The sequence below is a fragment of the Haliotis rufescens genome, unplaced genomic scaffold (genome assembly GCF_023055435.1).
Source record: "Haliotis rufescens isolate VD_foot unplaced genomic scaffold, xgHalRufe1.0.p SCAF_5, whole genome shotgun sequence".
Classification (NCBI taxonomy): Eukaryota; Metazoa; Mollusca; class Gastropoda; order Lepetellida; family Haliotidae; genus Haliotis; species Haliotis rufescens.
The window spans coordinates 53,290,276-53,312,756 of NW_025964223.1; the positions used below are offsets into that span (position 1 = coordinate 53,290,276).

Below are 22,481 nucleotides of genomic sequence, written 5' to 3' on the forward strand. Positions count from 1 at the left end.
TGGCATATTTATACATCGATACCGCATGCAAAGAAAAGAATCGACATGTTTTTACACGACCCAGGAACAGCAGTTTCCAAAAAAGGACTGTGCGCGTATTTACTGATGAGTCCTTAACTATGTCACATGCCTGTAGAGAAATGACATCAGAAGGTATGTGAGTGATTTGGATTTAACGCCGCTTTAACAGTATTCCAGTTAAATCACGGCGTGTCAACTTAATGTGAGGAAAGCCCGAAGTGATGCAGGTCTCAGACGTTTACCACTTCGGTAAAACCCACAAGCATGGGTATAGTGCTGACAAACCTTGAAACATAATCGGGGCGAACTGGGATTCGAACCCACAATCATAGGTTTCTGGCATGCCCAAGAGACGCAACTCTGCACAGCAAATCGAGGCGCCTCAGACGACTGGGCCTACCGTGCCCCAACATCAGAAAGGTTTATTGTCCAGTAAGCAGGGTTTTCTAAGCGTTAATATCGCAGACAGTTCTTCAACATCGATTCAAACCTTTAACACTACACGCAGCTATATGACGGCGGCTTGTAAATAATAGTCTGAAGTCCCCGACAGCCCCCAACCCCCTCCTCCACAAAGTGGTCACAGCGCTGAGACGGAACAGGACCATAGGCTGGTAGTATTATGTATAATAGTCCATATGATCAAAATTCATCACATTTACACTGATGACCAATCTTATCCTATCTTAGGACGTCTTGATATATGTAATGATATTTGATAACTGCTGCAGTAAGCTGTAATCCCTCATACTTAAAATATACTAACACTTTATAACACAAACACACCTGCTTTCTGGCCCAAATAAAAAATATATATACATAAGGGTGTATCTTTTTTTGTAAAACACATTAAGGGAGGGTCATTCTATTCAGTACATTTAAACATTATAAACCTCTGACCCAACCCATTTATATTAATATAATAATGATAATATAAAAGTACATTTTGACATCGTATTTTTAAAGAAGATTTCAACACCCTCCAACAATAAACATCAAGACAAGAACATAGTAATTAATTGCGTTTTATTCAATAAATATAGAAAAAAACATAACAAATGGTGACTGATATGTCCATATGGAAATGTTTGAGCGCAATGGACCTTGCTGGTCAGAACATACCAGCAACTAACCACTTTTCAAGGTTAAGCAGTCAGTACCCGCAACAATGAAGCTGAAAAATGAAAACAAATAAAACTAAATTCATCTTTCATAATTATTATCTGCCCTCATGACCTTGATTTTCATGCCGCCATTTAAATGAGCATGAAACCATTTTCTTTTGCAAACCACACGATTATTTGATAATCTTAACTCACAGAAGGAACAAACAACATGGAATACTCTGCATATTGTCTAAAACATTAAAAAAATTATGCATGTCACAAATATTACATACATGTATATCACTGCAAAGACAGAATGTTGAACTGGTTTAACAGAAGAGCTTACTTCAGATGGAAGCGTATCACAGATGTCAGTTTTAGTTACGAGTATCCGTGATTGTGGTATGGCAAATGTTTCTATTGTCCTTCAGAACACATGCAAAGTTCAAGGTCACACCAGTGTCACACGAGGCCAAGGTGCATCATAGTTGTCAGTTTTAATCAAGAGTATCTGCCTTTTTTGCTGATGTTTCTATTCCCCTTAGAAGGAACATATGCAAAGTCCAAGGAGGGATCAGTGTCACACAAGGTCAAGGTCAATGTGTATAGCAGACCTCGATTATAATCATGTGGACCTGTGACTGCCTTATTGCTTGTTTTTATTACCCTTGAGAAACACATGCACAGTTCACACAAGTTCAAGTTCAAGGTCAAGGTCTGAAATACGCGTAAGACAATACAAGTGTTTATTGCACTCACAGAGACTTTTCTCTCCATGTTTTGGTACAAGCAAGATAACACTCATTGGTGAGTATTAGGGCTGGGGCGAGTCCAAATTTACTACCCGGGTACCAACCACCCCATTACCCGACCCTACCCGGGTACCCGCTGTAGATATTAAGAGATAGGTACAAACTGTCCGATTTGGAAAAGTTTGACCGTAGCCCTGGCAAAATGTATTTAGATACACGTGTAAAACGATCTGGTCATGCATACACTAAGTTTGCTGCATGAAGTTTTATCGTTATTCAAACATATAAAAGTCAGAAGGAATGGGTGCATTGTCAGAGAGAAATGGGAACATTAGTGATTTATAGCGTAACCATAGAGTTTTAGATAATTTTTGTCATTAAACAATATATCACGTGACTAACCACGGGTCCGGGTAGTCCTGTGGATACCCAGGTCCTACTAAGGACCCTCCCGACCCGAGTACCCGAGTTACCCGACCAAGCCCTAGTACGTATGCTGGCTGACGTCACCTGAGATGTTGGTTACCAACTGACCATACTGAATTCAAATATACATATAAAAAACGATTGATTTCAGGCAAACTTGTTTCTGAAGAACATAAGATAGTCTGTATCTAGCTCGTAACAGCTTCAAGAACTATTCAACACATCAACATTTTGAAGTGGTTGAATAAGTAGTGTTTCCCTAGAAGTAATCCGCATCTCTAAAAATCTAAAAATCACAGCTTGATTAAGTTAGACTTGACACAAGGGTAAGTCCTGGTGTTTGATTTATGTCTATGACCTGACATTGTACTCAAAACTCAAGTCATTTGACCACCACCTGAACGTGTGAGGAACCCCGTGATATTTAAGCAAACATGTTCAAAGACAATGTAGCATCTGTTTAAATGGGACTTAAGTATGACTGCATTTGCGATATGGTATCTATAGTTGGGGAACATTTTATTGTGTGTAGCAGATATTTTGGCCAGTAAAATGAGTTGAAAATAGAATCAAGACTTTCCCAGTTTCTCCCTGCTTATAACTGTATTATGCTGAGGTTTTGCCTTGAAACCCTGTCAACATGTACGCAAGTAGCTGTGTCCCTCGATTAATGATTAACAATTATCCCCGTGTGGTATGGGTTTTCGGACGTTTAAGAAATATTCATAGTTTTTTCTCTTATCACAAGAAAAACTGTAAAACATCTTACTCAGTCATAAAAAATGACCATCATCTGAGTACTTACAATGTCTGTGTGACGCCACATTCCTTGCTAAAGCGCGAGTAATCGCGTTAAACATGGCCGACCAAAAACATATGAAGTCCGAAAACCTCATCTTCCCGAGGCAAGCGTGTCCACTAGACTTTATCAAAGCCTAGTTTCTACCCTTGCCACGTCAAGGGTACATTTCTTGGCTCAACCATGGCACCTCCTTGCGGAGATCAGGAGTTGTGCCCCTTGTTATGAAAACGCGACATCCAATCAGACCGCTGTTCTTATCTCGCATAGCTTCACAAAGATGGCGACTACCATAGTAGGCGACGACATGGTTGCAATAACGAAAACATTCACGATTTCATCCCTGTCACACAAAAAACAGGCAATCGTTTGGGGATTTAAAAGATGAAAAAGACATATTGGTGTCTACAAAGACAGGCAGCGGTAAATGACACGAAGGTGTACCAGTCGTGGATGTTGATTTTGTGAAACCTTCTCTGATTGGACTATCGATATGTGCGATAGTCCAATCATATTTAGCTCAGGAAAGTGGGTATGATGTGGCAAGGGTGGAAACAAGACATTGATAAAAAGGCTAGTGGATGCTCTTGCCTCGGGAAGATGGAAAACCTATGATCCGACGATATGAACATGACATGACTCTGAAATGTTTCATCATCTCAAGGGTGAATTTATGATTGATCATCATTCTGGCAACATTAATATATCACAAGTAACAAAATATAATGTCACCCATGTCAATACAAAATATCAAAAAACAAGTTATGAAACAAGCAATCATACAAAGTTCACATCCAAACCAAGCAAACATCCACCCGGAATAAGGAAGCCAGTGTTTACTGTTGAACACAACAGTTGTCATGGTATTAAGCATTCTGGTTAGAGGGTTCATAGTTATCTCGTCACTGCTGGTCCAGTCAGATTTGGGATATTGTTTTTTTTTTAATAACAAATACGAAACAAAACAAAACACTATTGCTTAAGCACCAACTGGATAATATCAGGAACTTGCCCACAAGCCTGAAGTGTAATGACCTCACGATATTGCTGTTGCAGTTGATTCACTGGTTATTTTGAACATTCATCATAAACAACTAAAACTGAGGTAACTAAAGGTCATTATGCAAAATTATAGAGAATCCATTACATAGCTTAAGTCAGAGAACTCACTCAAATTTGTTGATAGCGGAAGTAAATCATAAGAATCTCATGATTTCTTCATTACAAAATCTGCCCTTTGTTATAGTTCATTCTTGATAGTGGTATATTTGCCACATCTATTTCAATCATGATGCAAGAATTATCACATCAGATCAGCAATTTGGAGCATGATTATAAATACAAAATAATTTCATATCAGAAACAGAAAAATTAAAAGAATTGCTTCTAAGGCAATGATTTTAAAAAATATTGTGCAGGTGGTTGTTTTTCTCTCTTTTCTTTGCTTGTTCAAACAAGTATGTAACCAAAAAACAGTTGTGTACCATCAACCTTGGAAAGGGCCTCCCTACATAAACAAGCATACAAACTCCTATTGCCTCCATGACCATAACGCAGATGTGCAGTAAAGCAGTGCGCATGTAAAGGGAAGTAACTGTGTGCTATATTGGAAGATATTGTCTTTAAATGTTAGGATTTTTTATACTTTTTTGAAAATGGAAATAACAAGTATTTGTCACAAAGTGACGAAATGTCCCCCGCCTGTATATACACCATAGTACCAAATATGAAGACAATCCAGCGATTAGTTCTTGAGATATTGCGGTAACACCGTTTTCCAACTCCAAAAACAGATTTGCCTGCTGTGACCTTGAAAATGGGGTCAAGGTCACCAAAACCGACTGGTGTCTGCGGAGTCTGTATATACACCATAGTTCCAAATATGAAAACAATCCAGTGTTTAGTTCTTGAGATATCGCTGCAACACCGTTTTCCAACTCCAAAAGCAGATTTGCCTGCTGTGACCTTGAAAATGGGGTCAAGGTCACCACAACCGACTGGTGTCTGCGGTGTCTGTATATACACCATAGTTCCAAATATGAAGACAATCCAGTGTTTAGTTCTTGAGATATCACGGCAACACCGTTTTCCAACTCCAAAAGCAGATTTGCCTGCTGTGACCTTGAAAATGGGATCAAGGTCACCAAAACCGACTGGTGTCTGCGGTGTCTGTATATACACCATAGTTCCAAATATGAAGACAATCCAGTGTTTAGTTCTTGAGATATCGCGGCAACACCATTTTCCAACTCCAAAAGCAGATTTGCCTGCTGTGACCTTGAAAATGGGATCAAGGTCACCAAAACCGACTGGTGTCTGCGGAATTTGTATATACACCATAGTTCCAATAAACGGCAATAAACAGGTGGGACGTACGGACGGACGTACGGACGGACATACGGACGGTCGTGAATACTATATCCCCCGCTTCGCGCTTTCGCGCGGCGGGGGACAAAAAAGAAACATGCGGCTGGCTTTATGATAATGCATGCAGTGCCTGGGAGCCATGACTATTATTTTTTTTAGCCTAGCATGAACAAAATAAATGTGTCAACTTAAACAGCATGCAAGTGTGTTTACATTGAAAGGGTTGTGACTGTGACTTGTTAAGAAGCAGGCTCCACCCCACGGCATGCCACCTTCATTAACCTTCCTGACCACAGAGATATCCCTGTAAGGAGCTTTACAGTATCTGATACATCAGACAGGATGTCTGATTGGTCTTACCACTGGCTTACATTAAGCTATTATTATTATTATAAAGGTGGGGTATGATGATACATGTTCAACCAAATCTCCAAGCTTCAAGATCCAATCCATGTGGTCACCTCATACAACCAGCACAGGTTGCGGGGGACCTATTCTAACCTGGACTGCCCACATGATATGAAATTTGATGTTAGACCCAATATGTTAAAATATCACTTTGACTTCAAGATAGATTATATTACATAGGTTTGATATGTTAATGTCGTGAAATAATGCATCCATTATTCAAAATATAGCTATTTACACTTATAAAGCAATGTGCTTTTGCCTCTTGTATGTTGCTTGATGGCTTGTGAATGTTCTCTCTCCATATAACATTGTAATGTAGAATGGGCCTGTGACCGAACCTACTAAAAGATTGATGTGAAGAAAAATGGCCTGAATGAAACAAACAGCACTGGAATTAAGTATTATCATAATATAGAGGAATCTGTCAAAACAGAACTCTCACTAATTTGGATCTTTGTCAATAGAGACCAAATTTAGAGTCAAGAGTTTACAATGAGAATTCATCATCAAGTAAGAAATGGATTAGTGAAAAAATATCATACTTGATTACTCTCATCCTGTGACAACAAGGGAGGTAACTCCTGTACATGTGATGTTAAATCTTTACAAGAATTAAAAACGTGAATCAAAACCAGCCTGGATCACAGAACCTGTACCCATATGCATGATGGGCTAACACATGAACCACTGGGCCAAGATCCTCCAGCAAAGGCCACACACAATGACAGTAGTCCAAAGGTTCAAAAGCTATTGGAAACATTCATGCACAAATGAGTGAGTGAGTGGTTTGTTTTTACACCACTATGAACAGTATTTCAGTTATATCACGCTGTGTGAGGAAAGCATGACAAGCACCTTGGTGAAAATCACAAGCATGAGTATCGTACTGTCTAAACTGGAAATAGGGCGAACCAGGATTTGAAACTACGATCATCGATTTCTGGGAAGCTAAGGGACGCAACTCTGCACGTGGAGATACAGCATTGAATTGGCAGTGTTGAAGTCAACCTTCTTACACATGTATTAAAGTGCTTGCTCTCAAAGGTTCCTTAATTCACAGGGGACCATGCTCCACTGTCTGGAACCCATGTCCAGTCTATGTCAAAACGGTGTAGTGAGTGAAACTGCATTTTTTCTGATAGATTAGTAAACATCATAACATTTGATTCCACAGAAAAACAATATTGTTTTTTTTATGATTTGAACCTGCCTGGATTGTCAGTTGACCCAACTGCTAGTCACCCCATTAGTTTAACTAACACTCAATCTGCGATGACCTGATAGTCTTGGAGTAACGAAATGGAGATGTGTGGCAGTGGCTGGTGATTAGATCACCCTAAAACAACAATTTATAAACTGCACAATTCCTCATCTCTTGATAAAAGCAATGGCAAGTCCAAGTCCGATAGACACTAAAGCCAGTGTGGCCGACACTTTTTTCAGGTAATTCGTACTGCTACTCCCTGAGAACATGGATGGCCACCAGGTTGTCTGGTCAGAGTTACTTCCCCTGGAACTGTCGGCAGACGTCTGGGAAGAGCTGGTGACAGTCTGAAAATTGTCTGAGTCTGCTGGTGCATCAGATGGAAAGTCCACATAATCTGTTCCATTTGTTAAATGTTGAGGAGGACTTGGTGATGTGTCCTGAGTGTGTGTGCTGACGTCTGCCTGGGCTGGTGCAGTTGTTGATGTGGAAGTTGCTGCAGGTGCAGTGACAGATACACCGCCCTGGGCGAGGGGGTCAGCAGGATGGCTGTTGGGTTCTGGCGATGTCACACATGAGCTGCTTGATTCTGTTGACACCAGTCCACTCTGAAACAACGTAAATATGGGGTCATGACTTTCAAGGTTGATGACACGGAGTGTCCTTGTAGCTTGACACCCCACTCAGCAATATTCCTGATGTACGAAGGCAGACTGGACCAGACAAGAAAGAAGTGAGCAAAGCTCACAGACCCCTGTTATCCCGGCTGGTCAACAACAAATAGTAAATAGTTTTAACTTCAATGTTTTAAAAACTAAGATTGAGTTCCAGTGACAATTGACACCCCCAAGTCTCCCATGTTACCAGTGTTCACTACGAGGAAGTAGATCACCATGAACACCTTTGAATAAAAATTTGATTGAGGAGTTACATAAGAAGAATCATCAAAAGGGCCAAAAATTGTTGATATAAAAACACATAATTGGAGATTTATGACATCGAAAATGGAACAATATCATATAAGAAAATCAATAAATTAATAATTTCCATCTAGCCTTAACAGATATGGTAAAGAATTCATAAATTCAAACTAACACAAAGCACAGATACTTATGATGATCTACATGTGTGGAAACAATTTTGGAAAATATATTAGCTATACAAAACCAGTCATCAAAATTTCTAAATTCCATCATGTTTCCATGAAAACAGCAAAAGAGAAAACTTTCAGAATCTTATAAAAGATAACAAACAATCATAGTGGTTAATGTAGCAAGTTTGAAGCTAGGATACATAATATTGTAAACATGGATTGTACAAAAACTCTACCCAAAATTTATGTTTCACCATGATTCCATGGGCAAAAATTAAAAAATTCAGAATCTTTAAACTAGCAAAAGGCACAAGTACTCATTGTGGTAAATGTATGTAGCAAGCTTGATGAAGCTAGGATGCATGGTTAAAAAGATAAGGGCTGTACAAAACACCCACCCTAAAAGTTTAAGTTTCTTAATGTTTTCCATGGAAACGACAAAAATTCAAAAATTCAGAATCTTAAAACTAGCAAAAGGCACAAGTACTCATTGTGGTAAATGTGTGTAGCAAGTTTGGTGAAGCTAGCGTGCATAGTTAAAAAGATATAGGCCGTACAAAACACCCACCCTAAAAGTTTAAGTTTCTTAATGTTTCCATGGAAACGACAAAAATTAAAAAATTCAGAATCTTAAAACTAGCAAAAGGCACAAGTACTCATTGTGGTAAATGTGTGTAGCAAGTTTGGTGAAGCTAGCGTGCATAGTTAAAAAGATATAGGCCGTACAAAACACCCACCCTAAAAGTTTAAGTTTCTTAATGTTTCCATGGAAACGACAAAAATTAAAAAATTCAGAATCTTCAAACTAGCAAAAGGCACAAGTACTCATTGTGGTAAATGTGTGTAGCAAGTTTGGTGAAGCTAGCGTGCATAGTTAAAAAGATATAGGCCGTACAAAACACCCACCCTAAAAGTTTAAGTTTCTTAATGTTTCCATGGAAACGACAAAAATTAAAAAATTCAGAATCTTCAAACTAGCAAAAGGCACAAGTACTCATTGTGGTAAATGTGTGTAGCAAGTTTGGTGAAGCTAGCGTGCATAGTTAAAAAGATATAGGCCGTACAAAACACCCACCCTAAAAGTTTAAGTTTCTTAATGTTTCCATGGAAACGACAAAAATTAAAAAATTCAGAATCTTCAAACTAGCAAAAGGCACAAGTACTCATTGTGGTTAATGTGTGTAGAAAGTTTAGTGAAGCTAGGGTGCATAGTTAAAAAGATATAGGCCGTAAAAAAGCTTGGACGGACGGACAGACGGAACGCTATATACCCCCGATTTACTTCGTAAACGGGGGTATAAAAATCCAGTGATTAATATTGAGAGCAACATTCCTTATGACCAGTATAGGTTTCTGTTGTCCAATTCTAACCCCGAATCCCAAAAGGGTGTCCCTGATTGATTGAGGAACTAAAGCCTCGTTTGCATGCACTACTTTTTTACAGAAAAAACAATATTGTTTTAATGATTTGAAATATGCCTGGATTGTCAGTTGATCCAACTGCTAGTCACCCCTTATAATTAACTAACACTCAATCCATGATGAATTGATACTCTTGGAGTAAAGAATCGATGGGGGTACGAAATTTGATCGACCTAATAAGTTGGCGTATTGAACCACCAGGGGTAAATTTCACAAACATGTTTATATGACAAAATTTCCCACTCAGGGCACATTATGTGCCCGATGGTTAGTTAGGCTTAAGTAAGCAATATTCTAGCTATATCTATCCTAAAGATCAAGTTTCACCTTAATCCAAAAGCACCTTGTCATGTTGAAGTCTCTCAAACTTGATTGGAGAAACATTGAAGGCATGTATTTTGGTGACACATGCAGCCGTAGCCAAGGCAACCATGTTGGTCGGGGAGTGTTTGGGTGTTGTGTGACGGGATTCGGGAACAAGTAGAACAAGAAGAAAATTGCAGACAGTCTCAGCAGGATTAGAAATAATTTGATAATGAGTGAGTCGCACTTTTAACAGTATTCCAGTAATATCACAGTGTATCGGGTTGATGTGGGAGGAAATCCCGAAGTGATGCAAGTATTAGACGTTTACAATTTTAATGAAACCCACAAGCACGGATCGTATGGTCCTGACAAACCAAGAAACATAATTGGGGCGAACCGGGGTCTCGAACCCACGATCATAGGTTTCTGGCACGCCCAAGGGACACAATTATGTACAACGCTTCAAAGAATGTGTACTGTAGATTTGCATAGATCATTTCAGCTAAGGTGCAATTAAAAGAGTTACAACATTAAACAAACATGAAAAAAAACTCATTCTGGACCATCACTCAGTAGGTCATCAACAAAAAAAGGCTGATTTGTCAGTGAATATATTGCATTTGCTGTGTCACGAAAAAAACATATCCAAATCTTTTGTCAAATTATTTAGGAACTGAACACATTTTTGGCATGCGAAAAACATTGGAATTAGACTAGGCTTCCCAGTACCTACCCATCCTCCCTGCTGGATGATGAAGTCTGCAGCCAGGTCGGCCAGCAGCTTGACGGAGTAGTCCACCACATTACTGATGCCCTGCCCTCCTGCCGTAGCCATCCTGAACGCCACGCCCTGACTATACAGCAGCAGCAAGGCAACCTGAACACGCAGAACAATCTGTGTCATTCAGAATCTTGCAACTGATGCCTGTATTGGTTGAGGAAGATGAGGAATTCATTTTAAGAAAATACAAAGGCATTTATCTTGACCTATTCAGGGACTGATATTCCGCAAATGTAAGGAAAACCTCCGAAATTGGATAAAAAGAAATTGAATTTTTTTTCATAAATCCTGGTCACTAATTAAGAAATACACAGAGAGGAGTTGTCTTGACAATAAAACACTGCAGGGAGAACAAACCATGAGGAGCGCAGCCTGCGGTCATTGGTTTTTTGTGTTTTGTTGTAAATAAACAAATCTTTCTCTCTGTGTATTTTGTTTATTCTTAAATGAGATTTTCAACATTATTCACAACCTCAAAATTACAAAATTTACAGGCTCTAAACATACTTAGCCCTATGTAAATAATGATGAGACCCTGAATAAAATCTGATCTCAGAAATATCGGTCAAGTCCATTTTATAAACGGGGGACAAGTTTGGTATTTCCTGCATATTCTCACAATTCTCACATCGATTATCTGTAACTTTTCACCCTACTGATTACAATATCTTGCCCACTTTTGGATGTAATCATTTGACCACTGCGTTTGTCTGCGTTACCCAGCTACATCCAAGGGAAACAACTCACTACCCTAATGTTTTCCAATTCACAATGACATCAATTTGTGAGCACTTGTTGGAATCTCCAGAAGTACCGTCATGATAGAACAATGTCTTATCGTGAAATCAACCATGCCTCGTTCTTGAGTGTTCTTTGCGATTTATCACGTAGCTATCTCACATTAAAGGTTATGGTTTGTTGAGGTAACGTGTCTTTCACTGATAACCAATCCAATACAGGGGCAGAGGTGGTATTAGTTAGTGTTACATTATCAATATCACAATTACTGTATCAAGTGTATTACACTGAATGTTAAGATACAATGTAAATCAATGATGAATTAAAGGAAATAAGCCTTTTTAATATCCCAATTTTGAAAAGAATAATTTTGGACCAAATTGACTGCAAAAGCCACTTAGTTTTGAATCTTAGATAAACCAGTTTAAAAATGTTAAATCTTGCCAGTACATTAAAGCAATTTTTCAAGTGTAGTAAATGTTTGCATTTCAAAACATGAGACCCGTGAAGATCCGGGGTAGAATAGGCCTTCAGCAAGCCATGCTTGCCGTAAAATGCCACTATGCTTGTTGTAAGAGGCAGCTAACGGGATCTGATGGTCAGGCTCGCTGACTTGGATGATACATGTCATCGTATCCCAATTGCGTGGATCGATGCTCATGATATTAATCACTGGATTGTCTGGTCTAGCCTTGATTATTTACAGACCGCCATCATATAGCTGGAATATTGCTGAGTGAGGCGTTATACAAACAATTCAGGACAGCTCCCCTTCTGTCCCCTCAGCAGTAGAAACTAACATTTTTAGTCCACTAATCCTTATAATGATAACATATAGAAAACCCTAAAAAATAGCAAATTTCTACTAGTCCTTACGATACTGTAACTATTGGGCAGTTGGCAAGGACCATAGGACTAGTGCCAGTTTCTAATGCTGGCCCTGCCCAACACTTAATAAGGACCAGCTGCATTGTCAAGTTTCACACATCCACCACCTGTAGTGCTCAACCAATAACAACCAATATTCCCCTACCTGTCGCCACCCTGGAATGTTTTCATCCACCACCTGTAGCAACCAATAACATCCAATATTCCACTACCTGTCGCCAACCTAGAAATGTTTTCATCCACCACCTGTAGCAACCAATAACATCCAATATTCCCCTACCTGTCGCCACCCTGGAATGTTTTCATCCTCGATCACTAGCAACCAATAACATCCTGTATTCCCCTACCTGTCACCACCCTGGAATGTTTTCATCCACCACCTGTAGCAACCAATAACATTCTGTATTCCCCTACCTGTCACCACCCTGGAACGTTTCCATCCACCACCTGTAGCAACCAATAACATCCAATATTCCCCTACCTGTCACGTTTTCATCCACCACCTGTAGCAACCAATAACATCCAATATTCCCCTACCTGTCACCACCCTGGAATGTTTTCATCCACCACCTATAGCAACCAATAACATCAAATATTCCCCTACCTGTCGCCACCCTGGAATGTTTTCATCCACCACCTGTAGCAACCAATAACATCCAATATTCCCCTACCTGTCGCCACCCTGGAATGTTTTCATCCACCACCTGTAGCAACCAATAACATCCCATATTCCCCTGCCTGTCGCCACCCTGGAATGTTTTCATCCTCGACCACTAGCAACCAATAACATCCTGTATTCCCCTACCTGTCACCACCCTGGAATGTTTTCATCCACCACCTGTAGCAACCAATAACATCCTGTATTCCCCTACCTGTCACCACCCTGGAATGTTTTCATCCACCACCTGTAGCAACCAATAACATCCAATATTCCCCTACCTGTCACGTTTTCATCCACCACCTGTAGCAACCAATAACATCCAATATTCCCCTACCTGTCACCACCCTGGAATGTTTTCATCCACCACCTATAGCAACCAATAACATCCAATATTCCACTACCTGTCGCCAACCTGGAATGTTTTCATCCACCACCTGTAGCAACCAATAACATCCAATATTCCCCTACCTGTCACCACCCTGGAATGTTTTCATCCTCGACCACTAGCAACCAATAACATCCTGTATTCCCCTACCTGTCACCACCCTGGAATGTTTTCATCCACCACCTGTAGCAACCAATAACATCAAATATTCCCCTACCTGTCGCCACCCTGGAATGTTTTCATCCACCACCTGTAGCAACCAATAACATCCAATATTCCACTACCTGTCGCCACCCTGGAATGTTTTCATCCTCGACCACTAGCAACCAATAACATCCTGTATTCCCCTACCTGTCACCACCCTGGAATGTTTTCATCCACCTCCTGTAGCAACCAATAACATCCAATATTCCCCTACCTGTCACGTTTTCATCCACCACCTGTAGCAACCAATAACATCCAATATTCCCCTACCTGTCACCACCCTGGAATGTTTTCATCCACCACCTATAGCAACCAATAACATCCAATATTCCCCTACCTGTCGCCACCCTGGAATGTTTTCATCCTCTACCTATAGTGCTCAACCAATAACATCCAATATTCCACTACCTGTCGCCACCCTGGAATGTTTTCATCCTCGACCACTAGCAACCAATAACATCCTGTATTCCCCTACCTGTCACCACCCTGGAATGTTTTCATCCACCACCTGTAGCAACCAATAACATCCTGTATTCCCCTACCTGTCACCACCCTGGAATGTTTTCATCCACCACCTGTAGCAACCAATAACATCCAATATTCCCCTACCTGTCGCCACCCTGGAATGTTTTCATCAATGACCGATCTGGCGACTTCTCGGAATGCTTCATATGTTAGAGCAGACTGGTTGGTGAACAGTCTTCCTATTGCAAACTCCACTTTGGCTAGATGTGTTTCCTGAATCTCGTCCCCGATCCTGGCCAGGATTTGAGCCGCCTCCGTATGCGGGGTCAGAGGGCCAGATGGGCCCATGAAAGGGGACGACATGCTGGGGACACGATGGGAGCGGAAAGCTGAAATGTATTGAAAGGAAATTATTCCCCATTTCTTATTGCATATTATTACAAGTATTTACTTCCTTAGCAGATTATGATACATGTACCAACACTGTCCTGCTATCCAGAGGCTAATTCACAAGGACTAGCTAAATGCTGTTCAGCACTATTTTACAATTGTCCAATAATTTTCATAGCTTGTGACCGATATTACTCTATCCTTCAAATGACTTGACAATTTTACAATAGTTTCTCACACTTTTCAAATTAATTCATTCCATCACAAAAAAACAACGTTATCCCAACATGTACAAGTTTTGTTTGTTTGTTTGTTGTTTAACATGTTTAACGCCGCACTCAGCAATATTCCAGCCAGCGAGCCTGACAACCTGATGCCATTAGTCGCCTTTTACGACAAGTATAGTCACCTTTTACGGCAAGCATGCGTTGCTGAAGACGATATACATGCTTATCATTCATTGCAACAACCTATTTTAATCTTTCAGTCCTTCGATGCAGGAGACTATCATTTAAGTTTGCATGACATTAGGCGTGGGATCTTCACGGGTCCAAACATGTACAAGAATACACTCTGATGACGTACAGATGAGGAAGCAGTAAGGATGTGACAATTTACTGCCACAAATACACCATGATTTATTTTTATTGTTTAAAGCCACACTCAGCACTATTCCAGTTACATGACAGCAGTCTGTAAATACGCTGGACCAGACAATCTAGTGACTAACATTATGACCATCGATCTACTCAACTGGGATACAATGACATGCATCAACCAAGTCAGCAACCCTACCACCTGGCCTGGTCCCATTAGTCGCCTCTTACAACAAGCACGGTTACTGAAGACCAATTGTAACCCAGATCTCCACGGGTCATTACCATTTTGCTAAGATTCTTTATGTGCACGTCACCCTTGCTGTGATTTCAAGAGTCATGACAAAATCTCAACTAAAATGTGTGAAAGAATCTGCAATGTTTCAGTCACAGAGTGACGAAGCACATACATTATCCATAATGATTAATGACCAAACTGATTCCAGAATGTTGAGACAGTAGTTAAAACTTCAATTCATCAGTCTTAGAACCTTTTTGTCAAGAGCTGTTTTCGCAAAAGTTATTGACTAGCGACTAATATCTAAAGCCCTGTGCCCCATTTCACAAAGCAATCATAGCTGTCATTAGTCAAGTTATAAAAAGAGGACTTAATATCATCTTAGTGCAAAGATTGCTTTAAGGACCAGGGCCCCCGTTTCACAAAGCGATCTTTGCACTACGACTATCGTAAGCCTTTGTTAAAGTATGGGATCATCTTAGTGCTAAGATCACATTGTGGAACGTTGTACAAAACGATCTTAGGTGATTGTAACTCCAATACCTTAACATAGACTTACAATAGTCATAGCACTAAGGTTGTTTTGAACAGAGCAGTGTGACCCTTGTTTACATTATGGCTGTTTGTTTGTTTGTTTGTTTGTTGTTTAACACTGCACTCAGCAATATTCCAGCTATATGACTGCTGTCTGTAAATAATCGAGTCTGGTCCAGGCAATCCAGTGATTGACATGATGAGCATCGAATAGCCAAGACCACACATTCCAGTGATCAATATGTGAACAGACAAGACCACACATTCCAGTGATCAATAAGTGAATAGACAAGACCACACATTCCAGTGATCAATATGTGAATAGACAAGACCACACATTCAAGTGATGAATATGTGAATAGACGAGACCACACATTCCAGTGATCAATATGTGAATAGACGAGACCACACATTCCAGTGATCAATATGTATATAGACAAGACCACACATTCCAGTGATCAATATGTGAATAGACGAGACCACACATTCCAGTGATCAATATGTGAATAGACAAGACCACACATTCCAGTGATCATTATGTGAATAGACAAGACCACACATTCCAGTGATCAATATGTGAATAGACAAGACCACACATTCCAGTGATCAATATGTGAATAGACGAGACCACACATTCCAGTGATCAGTAATGTGAGCATCAATCCACACTGACAGGGTACCATGACACGCAATCAACCAACTCACTAACCGAGCAAAACCTGATCCATTTGTTGATCACTTACGACCAGCATAGCTTGGAGGGACCTACTCTAACCTGGAATTCCCTCAGGGCTGTATGACTGTTAAGTTATGGCAGACCTAGGGTGTGAGGTATTACCGGAATATGGGTAAATTGAATTTCATTCTTTCCACGATACGTATCACAATATCATTTTTTCAAGCTCGATATATCGGGTGATTTCAAATTGGGATTAATGTTATATACTGGGCACATGCATTTGCTGCCCAGGAGCGAGCATCCGGGGCCCCAAGATGGCTGTGTATTTATTGACTGAGTAAACATCATGTTGTACCAGCATCTTGTTTCATTCCATTTATGAACTTTAATTCATACATGTACCTCAATTTATCTTCTAAATTGCTTCTAAATCAAACATTTAGAGTTCTACAATATATTGTGATACCTATCAAAATAAGGCCTTGTGCATTGCAAAATATTGTGACACACATTAAACCTCCAATACCCATCCCTAGTAGCAACATAAATCTCTGCACTGACTGGGGCCCTTGTGAGGGTGCAAAAGTTATTGATATAAGCCTCACCGTCCTCAACCTCCGACTCAAGGGAATGCATCTCCTCCTGAAGCTCTTCATGGAGTGACGCCATCACCGCCGTCACATCGGCCTGAGGTGGAGTCACGAATGAACAACGACTCAAGTCAAGATACAACCCCGATCTGTCTGGTCTCCTTGACCTTTGCACTGGAGAGGTTCTAGCCAGAGAAGCATGCCCATTAGCTATCTCAGCTGCTTCCGACCCTCCTGCTGCCATTCCAAGCTTCCCCCCCTCCTCTTCCTCACTATCCCCCTTTTCCCCCACTGCCTCATCTAATTCAAGTTCTGATACGTCAGAGTCTGTAAAGCCATCCACAACATCACCATCGTCATCTGCTGCATGCACAACATTCCCACGTTCTTCATCATTCAAGTCGAAAGCGATATCCTCTACATCTAGTGTTAGCACATCAGCTTCTTGCGTGGCACTTTGATCTGCCTGGGCATCCGGTTCGGGTTCTGACTCACTTGGCACAGTTGACAATCTGGACACTCGTAGATGGTGCCCCGAACTCTTCAGAAACTCATTGTTCCTAGACCCTCTCAAACTACTTGATGCTGATCCTTGTGAAGTGTCGAGTTCGTCGTCCGCATCGCTGATGTAGCTGCTGCCATCTTGACTACTGTTGTCACTAAGACTCCGCTGATAAACTGGAGCACTACCTGCTGGTGCTGATTTTGTCGATTTACCAGAGTCTGTTGATTCCACGCTTAGCCTCTGTTGCGGTAGAGAATGCTGACCACCAAGCTGTTGATGAGATTTTTTCAGGGACCTTTTCCGTATCTGAGATATGGGTAGATCCCAGCTGTTGTACGACGGCCCGGGTTCAGGCTTGAAGTGACGCTGAAGGTTCTCATCTGATGAAAACTGCTTAAATTTGTCTTCAGATAGGAGAGATTTTCTTTGCCTCCTTCTTTGTTTTGGTGGGGAGGGGGGCAGCGACTGGGTCTTCCAGTGTCTTGCGTACCGGCGGACATTTTTCTGTGAGTCATGTTCTTTTTGTTGCTCCTCTCCATCTTGGGTTAAGTGATTGAGGAAGCTTAAGACAATGTACTTCGTTTCATACAAGAAACTATCAGGTGTTGGGCTGGATGACGATTTGTCTGGACTGGGCATTTCAGTGTCACTCATGTTTTTAGGGAATGACGACTACCTACTCTTCTGTGACTTCTGAAAAAGAGAAAAACAACATTGTCAGCAATATTACAGTCTTATCCTTTCAATCTCATTAAAATCAGATCTTAGTTCTCGCTATCGCTAAACAAAGATATGAGGACATCCCATTACGGGTCACGTCAGAACGACCATTCATCCAACCAATCAGAGCGTCGCTTACCAGATCATGAAAGTGACAGTCTGAATGTGTTTTCTAATCATGCAACCACGAAATATTTAACACGGGTTATTCCGAACGACAGTTACAGGTTTTATGATTATATCCATTACAATCTAGGCCATCTATAAGCCATTCCAGAATTTTCTTCTTATCAGTTTCAAATTTTTTAATCGAGAATACGTCAAAATATGTTTCGAAGCGTAGTCGACAGTTTGAAACTAGTGTCGTAAAGCTCAAGAAAGCTGCCTTCTGATTGGCTCATGTCGATTTCTTGTCTGTCATTTCGTTGGTTGGTCAAAATTCGCAAAAGGTCGTTCTGACGTGACCCGTAATGGGATGTCCTCAGATCTTTGTTAAGTGGTAGCGAAAACTAAGATTTGATTTTAATGAGATTGTATCCTTTTGGCCTGTCAGAGGTCTTAAACTTTATTTTTCCAGGATAACCACCTGCCTCCCAGGAGTTTTTTTGTCAGCAGCCATCTTTTCCTGATTCCAGATTAGAATATGTCCCCAGCAACCATAAGAATGTATGTGACAGGATTACTTACAGGCAGTCATCACAGAGCTGGTACAGAGCTTAATGCGCCGTGAAACAAAACAAAAAAAAAGATTTAAAATAAACATCCACATTTATATTTTACAGTCATTAAGGCGACGTTATAATCAAGTCCACACATAAAAGCATGTCCTTCATATAAAGCATAATCAAGACCAAGAGATCAAAATCACAAATGATAAAAACTGGTTCGATTTAAGCCTATGAGTTGGGTTTTATGCTGCTTTGAACTGTGTTATGATGAATATGTTTAAGTCATGGCATGTCATTGTCAGGATGACAGCCCCAAGTGATGCAGGTAATAGACAATTACCACCTGGTGAAACTCACAATCATGGGTGTGGTGCTGATAAAGGATATTAGTCATTGGCAATCACTAGGAATCTGGGTTTCGAAACCTATAATCAGCAGATTCTGGCTGGACTGAGGGAGGCAACTCTGCAAAGTGACACTCTTGCAACTGCTGTGGACGGTTTTAAACCTCATCATGTTTGTCGCATTGTCATTACATTATTAACATCATGACATTCAGTACCAGTAAGCATGATAAACAGTAAGTGATTGATCACACCGAAAAATTAGTGAATACTTAGTAATTACACCTCAGCTTTTAACAAACTTTCCCCATTCCTCAAACGATCTTAAGCCTAAGACTTGGATTATCAATATCTGAAGCCTCCGTTGGTTGGTTGGTTTGTTGTTAAACGCTGCACTCAGCAATATTCCAGCTATATGACGGCGGTCTGTAAATATTCGAGTCTGGACCAGACAATGCAGTGATTGATATCATGAGCATCAATCCACACAATTGGAATCGATGACATGCTTCAACCAAGTCAGTGAGTCTGACCACCCAATCCTATTAGTCGCATCTTACGACAAGAAATACGCAAGAAAGGGTTGCAGAATGCCCTTTCTACCCCTGAACTTCACGGGTCCTCTGTTAAAGAGAATTTTAGGCCTTTTGGCCCAGCATGTTCCACATTGATAGGTTCTTAACTTTCGTGTGTTTTTTTTTGTTTAACACCACACACAGCAATCCTCCAGCTCTATGATGTGATTCAGTAAATAACTGTGTCTGGGCCAGATAATCCAAATGGTGATAAACATCATAAGCATTATCCACAAAATTGTAATAGTGAGTGAGTGAGTTGGGTTTAATGCCGCTTTAAACAGTATTCCAGTTATATCACGGCGTATCAGGGAAGAAAGCCCGAAGTGATGCAGGTCTCAGATGTTTCCCACTTCGGTGAAACCCACGAGCACGGGTATGGTGCTGACAAACCTAGATACATAATCAGGCGAACCGGGATTCGAACCCACAATCATAGGTTTCTGACGTGCCCAAGGGACTCAACTCTGCACAATGAATTGCGGCGCCTTAGACAACTGGACCACCCTTGCCCCGACAAAATTGTAATACGATGAGCCAAATAAATGAGTCTGACCCACTGATACATTTATTGTTGCATCTTACATGTTTTGGTTGCTGGGGATGTATATTCTTACACAGAATCCCTGAGGGTTTTCTGTATTCATTAACAGAACAAGAGGAACTACAGAAACAAAACACCATGACATGCATAATAGCAGACATATCGTCAGATCATAGGTTTTCAGACGTCATATGTTTTCATATTGCCATGTTTATCACGATAACTCCTGTAACAAGGAGTGTAGCATCACACAGACATTGTAAATACTCAGATGATGACTTGTTTTTAAGAGAAAGTTGTCTTTTATAAGTGATTGAGATGTTATACAGTTGTTCATGTGATTCGAGAGAAAACTAGGAATGTTTCTTTAGCGTCCGGAAACCCATAACACAGGGATATAGTATACATTTGACATCGGTGAGCTACTGAATCTTAGATAACTATTACCATGTTACGTGAAGGACAAATATTCAACTTTCTGTCTATAAAGAAACTAATTTCAGCAAAAAACATCATCAAGATTAATTTCAATTACAAATGATCAAGTGTCCTTTCTTCAAGTGTGTGTCTGTCTCAATGTCACAATGTCAACATCTCGTGCAGTAACGAATGAAGTCAGCATGAAATATAACCAGTAATCTACTGTATATAGTTGCCTTTCAAATTGCCAACAGCTCAGTCTATGTGTATTTATGAAGAGAATGGTCGGTCATTTTGGAGCTAAAATTATAAAAAAGATATGTCCATTCATAAACCAACAGACCTACGTCAAGTCCATGACACGACGATGAAGGTGGTTCTGTGGAACGATGCACCCGTTCTGGGAAATAGGGATGTGTTGCGTTCTACGTCATCAAAATACTTGAAGAGTATTTTACTGACAACTAGTAATACTACATATCTTTTCAACTTACCACTTCGGTGAAACCCACGAGCACGGTTATGGTGCTGACAAACCTAGAAACATAATCGGGGCGAATCGGGATTCGAACCCACAATCATAGGTTTCTGGCATGCCCAAGGGACTCAACTCTGCACAGCGAATCGCGGCGCCTTAGACGACTGGGCCACCCATGCCCCCTCTGTCTTACAGATCCAGATACAAATATATATCAAATACAGCCCATGCAAGTCTATAATGTTTGGCAAGTCTAGATTACTGCAGTATCAGTATCTGAAAATGAAGAGAGTCACTGGGCTTCCTTTTATTATATTTTTATTAAGATAACTGAACAACTGTTTCTTCTGTACGATATGTTCATTTCAGAGACTAGATGTTAGTCTATACCCGGGTACTCACAGGATACCCAGGCTCGTGGTTAGTCACGTGATCTGCCAACTGTTTTAACAATAATAATAATAATAAAAAAACACCCAGGTTACACTTCAAGTCGCAAATGTTCGCATTTCTTTCTGACTATGGACTATCTGCCTATATGACTTGTATCTGTGTGAATAAATGTAAAGCTTCAGTTAAGTTCAGTCAACCCTGTGTCATGTATCTTCTAATTCATTTATAAGACAAGATCATAAAAATGTCAAGTAGTTGACGATGATCAAAATAGACGTTGAGATTGACACTGGGGCTGTTATTTTAATCACTTATTTTTCATCACCACCAGAAACCATAAACTATTTTTTTCATGGTCCGTCACCACGCAATCATTGCAATCGACGTTGATAAAATCAACAATTTATTCACTATAACATTCAGATACAACTATTGTCAACATACGAAAGCCTACTGGTGCCACTTTGGTAGCTTAATTCTAGGTTTTTCTCCTTACTTCGATTGTAATTTCGTAATTATGTTTTTTCGTTATTTCAATTATTTTCTAAAGAAATCAAGGTTTTTCTCGCTACTTCCATTATTTTCTCGTAATTTCGTGTAATTCATAGGTAAACTGTATTATTACCAACAACTTGCGTCATATATTTATTTTTATAAGACGTCCCTTTTGATTCGTACGTCTTTCTCTTAAATTAACTCTGACAGATGCCACCTTACCGTGCACTAATATTTTAAATAGTTCTTTAGCAAGTACTATCCATTGATTTGCGTGGTTCGT

The 22,481-nt window shown here is 40.2% G+C and overlaps 1 protein-coding gene across 4 annotated transcripts; it reads right to left on the reverse strand.

Annotated features, from left to right (window-relative positions):
* Positions 1-5,441: 5,441 nt before the first annotated feature.
* Positions 5,442-21,261, reverse strand: LOC124126326. 4 transcript variants are annotated; one of them, XM_048383959.1, is made up of 6 exons: positions 21,180-21,261; positions 17,072-18,254; positions 14,174-14,418; positions 10,641-10,784; positions 9,945-9,968; positions 5,442-7,694 (listed from the first exon to the last, which is right to left on the reverse strand). In XM_048383959.1, exons 2-6 carry the CDS (start codon positions 18,213-18,215, stop codon positions 7,251-7,253), a joined length of 2,001 nt encoding a protein of 666 aa, XP_048239916.1. In that variant the 5' UTR covers positions 18,216-18,254; positions 21,180-21,261; the 3' UTR covers positions 5,442-7,250. The 4 variants fall into 4 exon arrangements, with proteins under 4 accessions (XP_048239916.1, XP_048239915.1, XP_046345682.2 ...); XM_048383958.1 differs by having other exon boundaries at positions 21,176-21,259; XM_048383960.1 differs by having other exon boundaries at positions 7,558-7,694; positions 9,929-9,968; positions 21,176-21,259.
* Between the last annotated feature and the right edge of the window lie 1,220 nt (positions 21,262-22,481).

Excerpts from the sequence above, each read along its gene's own strand:
- LOC124126326 (XM_048383959.1), bottom strand. The coding sequence starts at position 18,215 with ATGAGTGACACTGAAATGCCCAGTCCAGACAAATCGTCATCCAGCCCA. Across the intron at positions 14,419-17,071 it reads TGAGTCGGAGGTTGAGGACG|CTTTCCGCTCCCATCGTGTC; the intron begins GTGAGGCTTATA and ends AATACATTTCAG. Across the intron at positions 9,969-10,640 it reads TCATCCAGCAGGGAGGATGG|TTTGAGAGACTTCAACATGA; the intron begins GTAGGTACTGGG and ends TCTCCAATCAAG.